The following is a 13,973-nucleotide window of genomic DNA, read 5'->3' on the forward strand; positions in this document are numbered from 1 at the left end:
AAATAAAGCTCCTTGGATTCTTGAATATTACAATTTATTGTAATATACAAATACAGATTTATTTTTCACTTCAAACAACATATCACAAACCTGGTTTCAAAAAGCATCCTGGGATTTTTAGGACTTAAAAGAGGAGATTTTCATTTTCAGAAGCTGTCACAAAGAATATAGAGAGAAGAAACCTGCTGGATTCTTTTCTATCTTGCTCTTTAGGAGGAAAAAATCTTCTTATGTGGGTGTATCTCCATTTCCTATGTACTTAGCTAAGTATTCGACATTTTAAAGCATGTATGGGTGGCTTCCCTCATTAGTCACATTAGGGAAGTAGTCTCTGAAGATCAGATATTACCCACGATTCGCTGTCAGCAGTCACATGCAGATGACATGCTAGGTTGCTTAGGCTCTGGCCACTCCTACAGAAACAGAAGAGGGTGTGGAATAATTACTGTGTGTGTGTGTGTGAATTTTAGATTTTTCAGTAACAAATTTTCATCATCAATTGCTGCTTGTATACAGAGAAAACATAAACTGTTTTATTATTTATCTACAGAGGAAGGCAACTTAAATTAGCTTTTCTACCTTTTTTTAGTAGAAATATGTCCGATAAATCCTGAAGGTTTGCAATCAAGGAATTGAGAAAATAATATCCCTCTGTGTTCTAAAAATGTCCGAAAGTTTTAACACGACCCATCAATCAGCCCCCTAGCCTTGCCTCTGGATGAGAAATCACTCTGCTGCAAAGAAATTATATAATTTATGCAGATTGTGGAGCATTAAAGAAATATTTCTGTAGTCTTACAGCACTGACACCTGTGGTGAGCAGGAAAAAATGTATTAACTGCATTGTTAGGCTGCTTGGAGATTCGGGCCGGAAACACAACATTTGATGTTAGCACCAGTGTAATGGTTTTAATGGCATGTACGTTCAAACATTATCATTACTGCACAGCTAGCAAATATAAGATCAAGTGGGTGTATTCAAAGGGACTGAAGGCATTTGCATAAGAATCTGTGGGAGCTGGGGATCACACATGCTCGTCCTGAGGCACCAAAACCTTTAAAGTCTTTAAAGGAGTCCTTTTTTGTTCCAAACAAAACAACGACCAGCCTGTGGTTAAATTGTCCAGAAAAGCTTTAGCTGAAACCTTTTAAATAGCTTTTTAAAATGGTAACCATAGAGCTGAGTTTTTAGACCACCAACATGCCCAAGTAGTGAGGTCCCACTTTGATTTGGCTGCAATGACCTTTGGTATATGTTGTTCCCATGCTCTCTTTCCCCCTATTTCCTGTTCATTGTCACTATCAAATAAAGTCATAAAAGTACTTATAATTGCTGAATGTGCTATAAAATGTATGCTTTATGTCATGGCTGCCTGACCTGCTGGCCTGGCAGGAGTCAGCCAGGAGGTCAGTAGAGGGGCTCTTTGCAGACGACACCTGAAGACTCTGGCTGGTGATGTCATGATACAGCTTGATGAACTGATACAGGTTCATGATCTGCGATGCTTCCACCATGCCATTCTCCTTACTGATCTGTGAGGAAGAAAAGGCAATCATGTGACTTAATGACTGGTAGTGCATGCAGTTTCAATCTTACACTGTGCCAAAATAGTTGGCTATAACCCACCGATGACAGGCTTCTCAAACCCAGCAGGGTTTTTTAATCCAAGCTACCAGTTGATAGCTGCTATCAGCAATCTATTACAGGATGTATTTCTCTAGGGGCAGTAGGCTGATGTTAAAATTACCTTTCCCCTTTTACAGGAGTATGGTTTCACTCACATCTGTCCCTCTCTGTCATAAATGTGTGTGCAGATGCCTCTGTTGGCATGTGGGGAAGGCTCTTTGGTCTCACCTTGGTACACACAACCCTGACAGCCACCTTCCACAAGGCTGTAGCATCAGATCCTGGCTGCACTTCAAACAGCAGGTCATTCTGCTGTTCAGCAGTACTGACAGAGAAGAATGAGAGAGGGGAGAAGTTATGTTTCTCTCCATAAACCATTCAGCCAAATGACAAAGCAGTGCCACAATATTCATAACAGAATTTTTACATTTATTTTTCATCATGCTGAATTTCAAAAATGTATTTTCATTACTAATACTTAAATCAAATCAAATCAAATCAAATCACTTTTATTGTCACATCACATGTGCAGGCACACTGGCACAGCACATGCGAGTGAAATTCTTGTGTGCGAGCCCCACAAGCAACAGAGATGTGCAAACACAACAACACAAACGAGCAAAATACAAGAATGGCCGACCTGAAACTAATAAATATATGTACAATATATAATAGTGTATGCATTTCTGGATGTGTATACTAAATATTTTCGTGTGTGTGTGTGTGTGTGTGTGTGTGTGTATACACATTTTTACAAATTAAATAGTAAAAAACAAAAAACAAAAACAATAATAATAATAATAATAATAATAAATATATAAAATACACAGAGTTGAATATGTGCAAAACAGTGGCATTAATGTACAGTATGGAGTGCATAATGTTGAAGTTCCAGTAGTGAAGCTGAGGTGTCTAACAACACTGCTCTGTGCTGTTCACTTCGTGTGTTTATTTCACCTTCAGCTGCACTATCATGCCTTGCAGCTATAACCTCCAGGAGCTTGTAAGCTAAAAAAAAAACCTAGCTAGTAAACTAGCAGAAATGTATGTAATGCTAGAAAATAAGGAAGGTTAAATCCCAGATATCATAAAAGCACTGACGCTAGCTCTCAAATTGAAAAGTCTACGTAAAATCAGCCCAAAGGTACACTTTTGAACTAGGCTAAGTTTCTCCGCCTGTTCATTCTGCACAAAACTGTTTTATGTTAAAGAAAATCCACTTGCTGTTCTCTAAAGCTGTCTTTAACGACCTGTCACTTACATGTCATTAAGTTCAGCCAGTCTTCCCAGGAACTCCTCGTAAGTTAAGTAGCGACTGTCACGAAGCAATTCTAAACATTTCTCCAGCTTCTGACGGAGCTGGTTCATAACTCCCCGACCTGAGATCTGCTGACCCATCCCGGTGTTGTGTAAAAAGCACCAGTAACACTCGCAAACCAACAGAGGAAAACTATTTTTCTTAGTGGAGGATGAAGCTGGCGGTTGGTCTAGCAGTTTCCGGTTGCCTAGGTAACCCTCTAACGTATTTACCCGAGCCATTTGGTAAGCCAGTTATTTGGAGCACTTTAATGGCCACAGGTTAATAATAGCTATATTTGTAACTAGTAAAATCTTATAAAAAGCCAAAGATTTGTGACTTGCAGTGACTTACTGCAAAAACAGATTCATGCTGGTCTTTGAACAGTCATAGTAAAACAGCATAGGAGTGATGACACATGGCACACATAAGGAACAAAGGTTATACAGAAGTCAGAGAGTGCCTTGACACAGGAATATCTGAATCATTACACTGTGGTGGTGAAGTGATTAGCACTGTTGTCTCAGAGCAATAAAGTTCCTGGTGCAAATCCTAGCTGTCACAACTGACTCGTGAAAAATGCAAAATTCTTGAAAGATGGGTTGTAAAACAGCTAACTGATTATTTACAGAAACAATGTTAGTGGAGGTTACAAATGATCTTCTTATGGCCTCTGACAGTGGACTCATTTCTGTGCTTGTCCTGCTAGACGTCAGTAGAGCATTCGGTACTGTTAGCAATAGTTTATTACAGCAATTGGAACATGCTGTAGGTATTAAAGGTATTGCAATTTGAATTCTCAATAATCCTCAGCTTCACTGTGTCTTTACCTCTGTAAAAGCTATGATGGAGTATTGTTATCACTCTGCTGGGTGGGTGGGCAAGCAGCTTGGACACCTTAGTTTGTGAGTTAGGTGTTTGCAATAACTAAAGAACGAGGCAGTGTAGGAGCTTCAAATTGATACCACAGGTGTAACTACAAAAAAATCAGATAAGTTAGAATCTCAGTGACTTCGACCTCAAGGTCAAGGTCAAAGGTCAAGTTTTATGAAAATCTTATGAATATGATAACCTAAGAATAAAGTGATGTAGGAGCTTCAAATTGATACCACGGGTGCAACAACTAAAAATATTCGATGAATTTGAACCTCAGTGACCTCGACCTCAAAGTCAGAGAATCTTGTGAATGCAGTAACTTGAGAACAAGGCAAAGTAGTCTAGTAGGAGGCTGAGGGGTAGCACTGGCAGTTGCCAGTTTCTTTTACCATTCTTTGTTCCCATCCATCTTCTTCGGGTTATCCAGGGCCAGCTAGCGGGGGCAGCAGCCTAAGCAGAGAAGGCCAGACCTCCCTCTCCCCAGCCACCTCCAGCTTATCAGGAAGGGCACCAAGGTGTTCCCAGGCCAGCCGAAAGATATAATCTCTCCAGCATGTCCTGGGTGTGCCCCGGGGCCTCCTCCTGGTGGGACATGCCTGGAAACTGTCCAGAAGGCATCCTTATCAGATGCCCGAACCACCTCAACTGGCTCCTTTCGATGTGGAGGAGCAGCAGCGGCTCTACTCTGAGCCCCTCCCGGATGGCTGAACTTCTCAGTTCAGCCAGCCCCCCTTTGTAGGAACCCCATTGCCACCGCTTATATCCGCAATCTCGTTCTTTCGATCACTACCCACACCTCATGACCACAGGTGAGGGTAGGAACGTAGATCAACTGGTAAATTGAGAGCTTCGCTTTTACATTCAGCTCTCTCTTCACCACAGTGGACCAGTACAATGTCTACATCACTGCAGGTGCAGCACCAATCCGTCTGTCGATCTCCCGTTCCCTTCTCCTGTCACTTGTGAACAAGGCCCTGAGATACTTAAACTACTCCACTTGGGGCAGGAACTTGTTCCTGACGGTTATATAAGGCTCAAATGGCCCGTAACAATGGGCCAGACACCACACTCCCAAAGCACCTCCCACAGGACACTCCGAGGGACACGGTTGAATGCCTTCTCCAGGTCCACAAAACACATACAGACTGGTTGGGCAAACTCACATGCACCCTCAAGTATCCTTGAGAGGATAAAGATCTGGTCCAATGTTGCACGACCAGGACGAAAACAGCATTGTTCCTCCTGTATCCGACTAATGGACGAACTCTCCTTTCCATCACCCTGGCATAGACTTTCCCAGGGAGCCTGAGGAGTGTGATCCCCCTATAGTTGGAACACACCCTGCGGTCCGGTAAACACGGGAACCACCATCCTGGTCTTCCAATCCAGAGGTACCGCCCCTGATCTCCATGCAACATTGTAGAGGCATGTCAACCAAGACAGTCCTACGACATCCAGAGTCTTCAGGAACTCAGGGCGGACCTCATCCACCTGAGGTGCTCTGCCAGGCTCTGGAATTGTTTAACTGCCTCAAGTGAGAGGCCTGACCAGGGGGACAAGGGCCCGGACAACATATCTCCTGGGATCCCTGGGACACACAAACCACTCCACCACGATAAGGTAGCAATTCGCGGAGGGGTATGGTTAACATGTAAACCACATAAACAACTAGGTTTCACTCTTTTTTTATTTTAAAATGAAATGTCCCACACCGCCATTGGGTTTACATGTTCAAACCTGTAAAACAATGCCAATGTTAGCCATGTAAAACTCGTAAGATTAAGCATTTATGATTTTTTTCCTTTACATCTTAACACCAGTCTGATACAGTAGGCTACATCACTTAGGCTTTTATTGCCAAAGAAAATCTTGTTTCCAAACAGAATAAGCTGTATAAAAATGTAGCTTATACAGTTTATTGCATATGAAACAACTTATTAACAAAAGTTGCAAAAACTTTCAATTCAACAGTCATAAAGTGCCAAAAATTGAGTATCTGTTTATTCAGGATAATACAGTAAGAATGGTTCTGTTATTACACTTCCCTTCATTCACTATAACAAATACAATGTCTGTACTATGCCAGGACCCCAGAAGGAATACAGGATAATGCTACCATCTTATGGTTGCAACATCACATTACACAGCAGTTTGTGTTTTTAGGGCATGTTTAAAAATATGCCCTAAAAACATAAACTTTATAATGTAAATATTAAAAACTTTCTTTGACATTTTTCTGAATGGACCATGCAGTCATGCAACGAGATCAGACACAGTTTGCTAAAGAGCTTGTAAAAGACTTCTCTTACTGCTGCACATCTCTGGGGTGTGTATATTTCAGCTTGAATGAAAGGATTAAAGCGCCAAAATAACATTTATGAAGGCAAATATAATCATCTCCATCAACTACGCACAAACAACCAGAGAAGTGAGGTCGAACAAAATGAACAGAACTGAAATATTACTGATATTTCAAAACTATAGACTCATATGTGGAATAAATTGCTAAAATAAATGTGAAAAAATGCTAAACTGAAGAATTCACTGAACTTCACACAACAAAGATCTAAATAAGTCATTTCTTTAATACAACTTTAAATGAAGAATTGGATTTGAGTAAAACAGAAATGAAATCTATAAGGTTCATACATATTCACATTTAATAAAATATTTCCGGAAGAATCAACTTCGAGTGTCACAGCTATGTCAACTTAAACTGAAAGTGCCACTAGGGATCGGTTAGACCCAGGGAAAAACAAAAACAAAACACAATTTCAGTGATTTTACTTAACTGTTCCCCTACAAGCTGCCTTTCTCTCAGTCATTAAGTTGCTTTTAATTACAGTCACGTCGAAGCACAGAGTGCAGTTTTGGGAATGCAAACTAAAAGATTTCTAAAGAATTCATAATAAAATAGTGTAAATAAAGATGAGAGAAAAATAATTAGAAAAAAATTCATAAAAGTAAAAAAAGGAGAACAACTTATGTGACAGGCAAGGTGATTTACAACAGTTAAGACACCACAACAAGCCAAGTCATTAAAATCACATGAGACTATTCAGTCCTGTGTCCTGAACTGCACCAGAACAGGATTTTAGCACAGATTCACATAACACAGCTCATGGTCCATGTCATGTGGGGTACAAACATGCAGGGATACATTGCACAGACATCCAAACAGCTTTATAGATGGAACATAAATTTTCACTTTACTGCTTGTCCAGAAGCCCTGGCAAATACGACAAGTATGTTTGGTGTCTTGGATTTGAACATGAAGGAAGAATAGGACATTTTGGGAAATGATGCTTATTTGCTCTTTGCCAGAGGTTTAAGATTTGATCAATACCAATTTACTGTCTGTATGTTCACTGCAAGGCCAGAGTCAGTTGCCAAATTTAGCACAGAGACTACAAACAGAATGAAAAGAGCCTGATGCTGTCCAAAAGTTGAAAACAGTCCTGTAATGACTTCATGAAGCAACTTAGCCATGAATCAGTCTACAGCAAAAAAAAAAAAAAATCACCTTTAAACTTCTCTATTTTTCACATTTAGATATAGTTAAATATAACAAATTCAAAGATGATTTGATAAAACTGACTACAGCTGGCCTTTTCTCCTTGTTTCCAGTCTTTGTATGAGGATAATCTAACTGCTGTCCTACATTTACAGACATCTGACTTTCCCTGGACAGCAAACAAGACACTTTCCCAAAATATCAAAGTGATGATTTAAATTATATGAATGAGAGTCATACTTATCAAACTTTACAAGAAAGTGCAACTGTGTCTCTCTCATTCATATCGAAGGAAGGCAATGTCAACATGTATCAGCATTTGTTTTATAAAGTGCCTAGTTAACCCCAACCACCTCTTAGTAGTACTTTAAGCAACATTTGGTTATTCTGGGTTCCATTAAAATGTTACCATTTATTGTAATATACAAATACAATTGTTTCACTTCAAACAACATATCACAAAACTCCATAAAGTACATCATCAACAATACTCTGGTTTCAAAAAGCATCCTGGGATTTTTAGGACTTATAAGAGGAGATTTTCAGAAGCTATCACAAAGAATATAAAGAGAAGACACCTGCTGGATTCTTTTCTGTTTTACTCTTTGGGGGGGGGGGGGGAAGAAACCTCTCAGTGAAAGTGGTGTTTTGTGTTTCAGTATGTAAAGTCTACTGAAGTGGGTATATTTCCCTTTGCTATCTACTTGGCTCAGTATTCTGCATGTTAAGGCCTGTGTGGGTGGCCCGCCTCATCAGCCAGGTTGAGGATGTAGCCGGCTATGTCATCCTCTGTGGGGATATCAGACATTACCCACGATTCGTTGGCAGCAGTCACTTGCAGACGGCAGATTGGGCAATTTCGGCTCTGGCCACTCCTACAGAAACAGAAGAGGGTGTGTAATTTAATGTTTTACAACGCTATAGATGAATTTGAATAATTCAAGCTTATTTGATTATCTCACCATTTATCAATGCATTTCTGACAGAAGCTATGTGCACAGGGCAGAATGAGGTCAGATTTTCCATCCATGCAGATGCAACACTCCTCTTCATCGGTCAGCTGCTTCACTCTGCATGGAAATGTATACAGAAGAGGGGAAAACAATTTCATTATTTTCTTTAACGCTAGGCACACTTTATTTTCATTTTTTAGAAATGAAAACAAAAAGCATAAGAAGTGTTTTAGAAACACTTTTTTATGCTCAGGATTCGCCTGAGGATAAATATTTCTCGGGGTTATAAAAATGTGTATAAGCCTTAAAATGACCCATCAGTCACTGCCCCCCTCAACTTTACAGAATAAGGAATCGCTCAGCTGTAAAAACCCCCCCCCCCCCAAAAAAAACAAAAAAAAAAACAACCTTAAAAATATATAATTCATGCAGATGGTGGGGCATTAAAAAAACATTTTCTGTAGTATTGCATCAGTAACACCTGTGCTGAGCAGGGAAACTACATTTTGGGCACTTGGAGGCTAAAGCTGGAAACAGCATTGATATTTGCACAAGTGTAACATTTTTAATAGCGCATATGTTCACAAACATCATTACTGCTCAGCTGACAAATAAAAGTCCAATATTCATTATTTTTTCAGGTCTGTTGTAGGAAAACTCTCCTTCAAAATCTGGCAATGATTACAAGTGAGTGCATTCGCTGAACAAAGACCTCTGCTGCATGTTGTACCACTGCTCTCTTTTCCCATAATCCCTTCTCCATCTTCACTATTAAAAAACGTCATGAAAATCTAATTGTTGTGTGTGCACTTTATATAATAGCTGTCCATTTCCTGGTAACTGACCTGCCCATCCACATGCTGGCCTGGCAGGAGTCAGTGGAGGGAAGCTCGGTTGAGGGGCCCTTAGTGGCACCCTCTACAGACAACACTTCGGCTGCCTGGCTGGTGATGTCACGATAGAGTTGGATGAACTGATACAGGTTCATGATCCGCGATGCCTCAACCATGCCATTCTCCTTATTGATCTGGAGGGAAGCAAAGGCAATCACAAGAGCACTCACAGAGCAACTCCCACCAAAGGGCAAAGGTTATACTAAAACTGTGATGTTTTCATGACAACGTGTTGATGTAAGTAGTTCTCATAGATCATTTGTGCTGATGTGAGCATTGTTAATATGGAAATCTAGTGTAGCATATTAATCTTGTTGTTCATTGTGATTATAATGTATTAAAAAATAATGCTTTAAAGAGTTCAAAGAAAGGAAGTGCTTATGCTACTCAATGATTATTATACTGCTTTAGAATCTGGAAATGATCCGATGGAAAGTTTTTCCTAATTCATGTGATCCTAAACTTTGACCTTAAAGCATTACATACTATAATTGTGTATTTTATTATTTTAACCATATGATTGGAGCAGAATTGGCTGACATCTTTTAGCTTCTATAACCTGTAAAAACATGAGACTTTAACATCTATTCATGCAGTATGTGATTTTGTGGAACTTTATAGTGTCATGTTATGGCTCAAGCTGTTATTAGTATCTACCATCACACAAAATTTGAAAATGATATCTTGGAAACTGCGGACAGTTGACATCTAACAGACAGACACAAACAAATGGAACCAACTACATACACAACTTTTTTTTCCTCCTTCATATTACTTATGAAGAAACAAAAACTTTCTATTTTTGTTTGGCCTGGTCAGTGGCAGTGTTACATTACGTTTAAAGTTAAAAACCGATGTGGAACAATGAGTTAAACTATCAGAGATCTATTACCCTCACCTACCCTGTAATATTATTATGATCCCCAGAAAGGGCTTGATTTTTGTGAAATAGTAAACATCATTCTGATAAGAGTCCATTTCCAAACAATAAATTGGTTTTAACACTTGGAGACATCCCAGGAGATCCCTCAGAGCACGGTTTCCTCATATAAACACAATTTACAGGAGTATGGTTTCACTCACATCTGTCCCTCTCTGTCATAAATGTGTGTGCAGATGCCTCTGTTGGCATGTGGGGAAGGCTCTTTGGTCTCACCTTGGTACACACAACCCTGACAGCCACTTTCCACAAGGCTGTAGCATCAGATCCTGGCTGCACCTCAAACAGCAGGTGCTTCTGCTGTCCAGCAGCTAGCTTGGCCGTACTGAGAGAGACGCAGGAGAGAGGGGAAAAGGTTATGTTTATCTCCATAAACCATTCCAACCATCCTCCATAAAGCACACAGATTTTTGATTTATTTCTCATCATGATGAATGTTAAAAAAACAAACATTTTCATTACGCCTTCTTTTTCAGGTGTTTTCAATGATTATTTTCATCAATAACACTGCACTGTGCTGTTTATTTTGTTGTCACATTAATCTTTTTTTCAGAATTGCTGTAACAAAGCCTTTCTCTACTCCACCTTCTGCTGCATTATCATGCCTTGCAGCTATTACCTCTAGGAGTTTGTAAGCTAAAGGTAAACTGGCAGAATTGTGTCTAATGCTGGGGGAATAAGGAAGGCCAAATCCCATATGTCATAAAAGTACTGATGCCAGCGCTCAATTTGAAGAGTCCCAAAGGTACACTTTGTGAAATAGGTCAAGTTTCTCCACCCATCCATTCTGCACAAAAACTGTTTGTCTTAAAGAAAAGCTATTTGTTGTACGGGAAAGCTAATCATCTTTAACAGACTTACACGTCATTAAGTTCAGCCACTCTTGCTAGAAACTCCTCGTAGTTTAGGTAGCCGCTGTCACGAACCAATCCGGCATGTTTCACCAGCTTCTCAGGCAGATGGTTCATCACCGCCTGACCTGAGATCTGCTGACCCATCCCGGCAGCAGTAGAACTCACACAAGAGCAGAGGCAAAAGGCAGCACCTCATTCAGTTCTTCCAAACCTGGTGGGAAATGATTGCCTTAAATTATTAGTGCCTTAGATTAATATTTTAGTTAAAGAAAGATATACAAAATATAGTGAAAACATACAAAAATGAAGTGTGCATTCATCTGTATTAAAATATGCTGTGGCACAGATGATTGTAGGCCTTAGAAAATATGGCAAGTACATGAAGCATACCAAGACCCAGAATTTAACAAACCAAAATTTCAAAAAGGAGCAAAAGGCATAGGACCAAGATAAAGAAGTGTACCTTTCTTTCTGGGATTAGTTAAAGGTCACCCTCTCACATTCAGCTGGTTCAGAATGCAACAGCTCAGCTTCTTAGTGGACAGTGTCACATCACCAAAGTCTTTGCTTTTCTCTACTGGCTCTCTGTACATTTTAGAGCTGACTTTTAAAGATTGTTTGGGTCCTTGCTTCCTAACGGAGATATTGGCCCCAAATGAGCCGGTTTGCAGCCTTAGCTTCACAGCTGGGCTTTCTTGGCCATTCCACATTTTTGGCTTAAATCTATGCATCTAGTCGTTCTAACAAACACGTTTATCAAGTTGCTTTCACATGATATTGTTTGTTTTTTGCGTTTTTCCTTTAATCATCACTTATGGTTTCATAATGGTTTGTGTATTGCTTTTAGCTGAATTTTCTTGTGTATTTTACTGTTATAGTTGTTCGCCCCGGCCTTTGATTTTTTTATTTTTGTATTTGCTCGTCTAAGAAGTTACTATTACACTAGTAATCCCTTTAAAACTTAGTTGGAAAGGGACAGAATATTAACAAAACACGACTAGATAATTAAAAACACTTAGATGTGTATTGTGTATTTTGTTGTACAGTTATTTTATTTTCAACTTTAATTTATATATTTTATCTTATTCTTTCCCAGTTAAATTTACCCTTCATTCTAATTTGTGTTGTACAGTTATTTAGTTTTTTATATTTTATATTCTTATATTTTATTCCTTCCTAGTTAAATTTACACTTTTTAATTTTTCATATTTATTTCCTATCTTATTCATAGCCCTTTCCTTTTTTTTCTTTAGGTCACGAGCAGTTGTCTAAGCATTTCACTGCATATCGTGCTGTGTATGACTGTGTACGTGACAAATAAAATTTGAATTTGAGATGACTATCAGGTAATAACAAACTCATCCTCTCCCACCAACTACCTCGAGACTTCCTGTGGCTGCATGCATACATAGAACATATCGATGTGTCAAACCTCACGTAGACCTGACAATAATCTATAAGTCATAAAAAAAATAAACAGCCAAATGCTCGCAGGGGCAGCAGCTCTGCTGTATTAGCTAAATTAGCATCAACATCCAGCGACGCTAACAACGTCGGCGTTTATTTTAGACTTCAACGTAAGAACCGCATAGCAGCAGCGCTCCTTCTTCGAAAGTACTTATAGTACTTATAGCTGCAGAGTTTTAGACCTCTCCAGACAGTAAACCTCAGTCTAAACTTCACAACTGTAGTAACAGCGTAATATTACTGAGGAGCACTCTGCTAACAACTAGCTGCATTACTTTTCTTGAAACTTAACCAATACCAGAAGAAGCGAAACGTAGAAAATAAATAAATAAAAATGGGATAAATATGATCCTCTGCTGCAACTGTGACACGTAGGTGCTTCTTACCAAACAGTGCAGAGTCCACGTAGGAGGAACCATCCAAATTTCACCACTAGCCTCGCTTTTAGCTTCTGTTTGTCTTGGTACCACAACACTGGCGCGGCTTCATGACGTTGGAGTGTGACGACCTTACGTCAGTCGTTTGCGTTAGTAATAATAATAAGATTATTGATAAACAAACAAACAAACAAACAAACAATTAATTAATTAAATAAATATTAGGCCTACACAACATTTACCCGCTTCTGAAACTTGTTTTGAAAAGATTCAAAATAAATAATAAGTTTGGTCTATAAATTAATTCGTTCCCTATCATTTTTCCATTCATTTTTTTCCTTATCATTTTTTGTATACATTCAAGAATGATCTGGATTTTTAAAAAAAAAACTGTAGAAAATGTGTCTGCTGTAGTATTTATAAGTCAAAATAACAATAAATAAATAAATAAAGTAACATAAATATAACTAATAATAAAATATTTTTTTTTAAAAACTAAACAAAAACAGGAACCAAGCCAACTTTCCTACATTTCCTTACAGATTAAACAATATAGGACCATCTTATCGTGAAGTAACCCTTCCCCCCCACCCCCCCAAAAAATCCATTAAGATCTTTGTGTGAATGAATGCTATACGTACCAGAAATTCTGACATTATGAAACGGAAAAGTAACTGATTGCTCTTAGTTAATATCTGTTTTGTTTTGGGGTGTTTTTTTGTTTTTGTTTTTTTATTGTTGGTGTACAGTTTTTCTTTTCCCCACCTCAGTTTATTATGCTGAAAAAAATACAGATCCAAGAAAGTTGTGTAGTTGTGTTTTGTAAAACACATTAAAATAAGAATGCTGCCACCAGAATCACCCACTGATTCTGTTTATCTTTATGCATCTTCAGTGAACTTCATCCAGCATTCATGAAAAAAACTTGTGCTTTTTATTTCCTAGTCTGTTATTTCTGATACAAAGGTTTTAACAGTTAGATTAGATGACTTTGGTTGCACCAAATATATTTTTAATGTTACTGTTATTTCTGCAGTGTCATTTTAAATATATTGCATAGATTCATACATACAAATAACGCAAGCCAGATATCAATGCTCTTAATCTCCTGAGACCAGCACATGAGGGCATCACATTTTTCTTCTTGTGCTTCATCAGTATTGTCTTGGACAAAA

The 13,973-nt window shown here is 38.7% G+C and overlaps 2 protein-coding genes across 2 annotated transcripts; both read right to left on the reverse strand.

Annotated features, from left to right (window-relative positions):
• Nucleotides 1-206: 206 nt before the first annotated feature.
• LOC120730227 (RING finger protein 141-like) lies at nt 207-3,146 on the reverse strand. The gene is made up of 4 exons (XM_040026470.1): nt 2,889-3,146; nt 1,856-1,952; nt 1,379-1,533; nt 207-413 (listed from the first exon to the last, which is right to left on the reverse strand). Exons 1-4 carry the CDS (start codon nt 3,023-3,025, stop codon nt 317-319), a joined length of 486 nt encoding a protein of 161 aa, XP_039882404.1. The 5' UTR covers nt 3,026-3,146; the 3' UTR covers nt 207-316.
• A 2,628-nt stretch (nt 3,147-5,774) lies between these two features.
• On the reverse strand, nt 5,775-12,913 carry LOC120730226 (RING finger protein 141). Its single transcript, XM_040026469.1, has 6 exons — nt 12,808-12,913; nt 10,962-11,165; nt 10,317-10,425; nt 9,113-9,294; nt 8,277-8,384; nt 5,775-8,189 (listed from the first exon to the last, which is right to left on the reverse strand). Exons 2-6 carry the CDS (start codon nt 11,096-11,098, stop codon nt 8,039-8,041), a joined length of 687 nt encoding a protein of 228 aa, XP_039882403.1. The 5' UTR covers nt 11,099-11,165; nt 12,808-12,913; the 3' UTR covers nt 5,775-8,038.
• Nucleotides 12,914-13,973: the final 1,060 nt, after the last annotated feature.

This window comes from Simochromis diagramma, unplaced genomic scaffold (genome assembly GCF_900408965.1).
Source record: "Simochromis diagramma unplaced genomic scaffold, fSimDia1.1 OVJJ01000293.1, whole genome shotgun sequence".
Lineage (NCBI taxonomy): Eukaryota > Metazoa > Chordata > Actinopteri > Cichliformes > Cichlidae > Simochromis > Simochromis diagramma.

What these genes read in the sequence shown, in the direction of transcription:
- LOC120730227 (XM_040026470.1), bottom strand. Translation starts at nt 3,025, where the DNA reads ATGGGTCAGCAGATCTCAGGTCGGGGAGTTATGAACCAGCTCCGTCAG. An exon ending in CTGGCTGAACTTAATGACAT is followed by an intron (nt 1,953 to 2,888) that starts GTAAGTGACAGG and finishes CTTCTCTGTCAG; the next exon opens with TACTGCTGAACAGCAGAATG. An exon ending in TCAGGGTTGTGTGTACCAAG is followed by an intron (nt 1,534 to 1,855) that starts GTGAGACCAAAG and finishes TCTTCCTCACAG; the next exon opens with ATCAGTAAGGAGAATGGCAT.
- LOC120730226 (XM_040026469.1), bottom strand. Translation starts at nt 11,098, where the DNA reads ATGGGTCAGCAGATCTCAGGTCAGGCGGTGATGAACCATCTGCCTGAG. An exon ending in TCAGGGTTGTGTGTACCAAG is followed by an intron (nt 9,295 to 10,316) that starts GTGAGACCAAAG and finishes GCTTCCCTCCAG; the next exon opens with ATCAATAAGGAGAATGGCAT. An exon ending in CAGAAATGCATTGATAAATG is followed by an intron (nt 8,190 to 8,276) that starts GTGAGATAATCA and finishes CTGTTTCTGTAG; the next exon opens with GAGTGGCCAGAGCCGAAATT.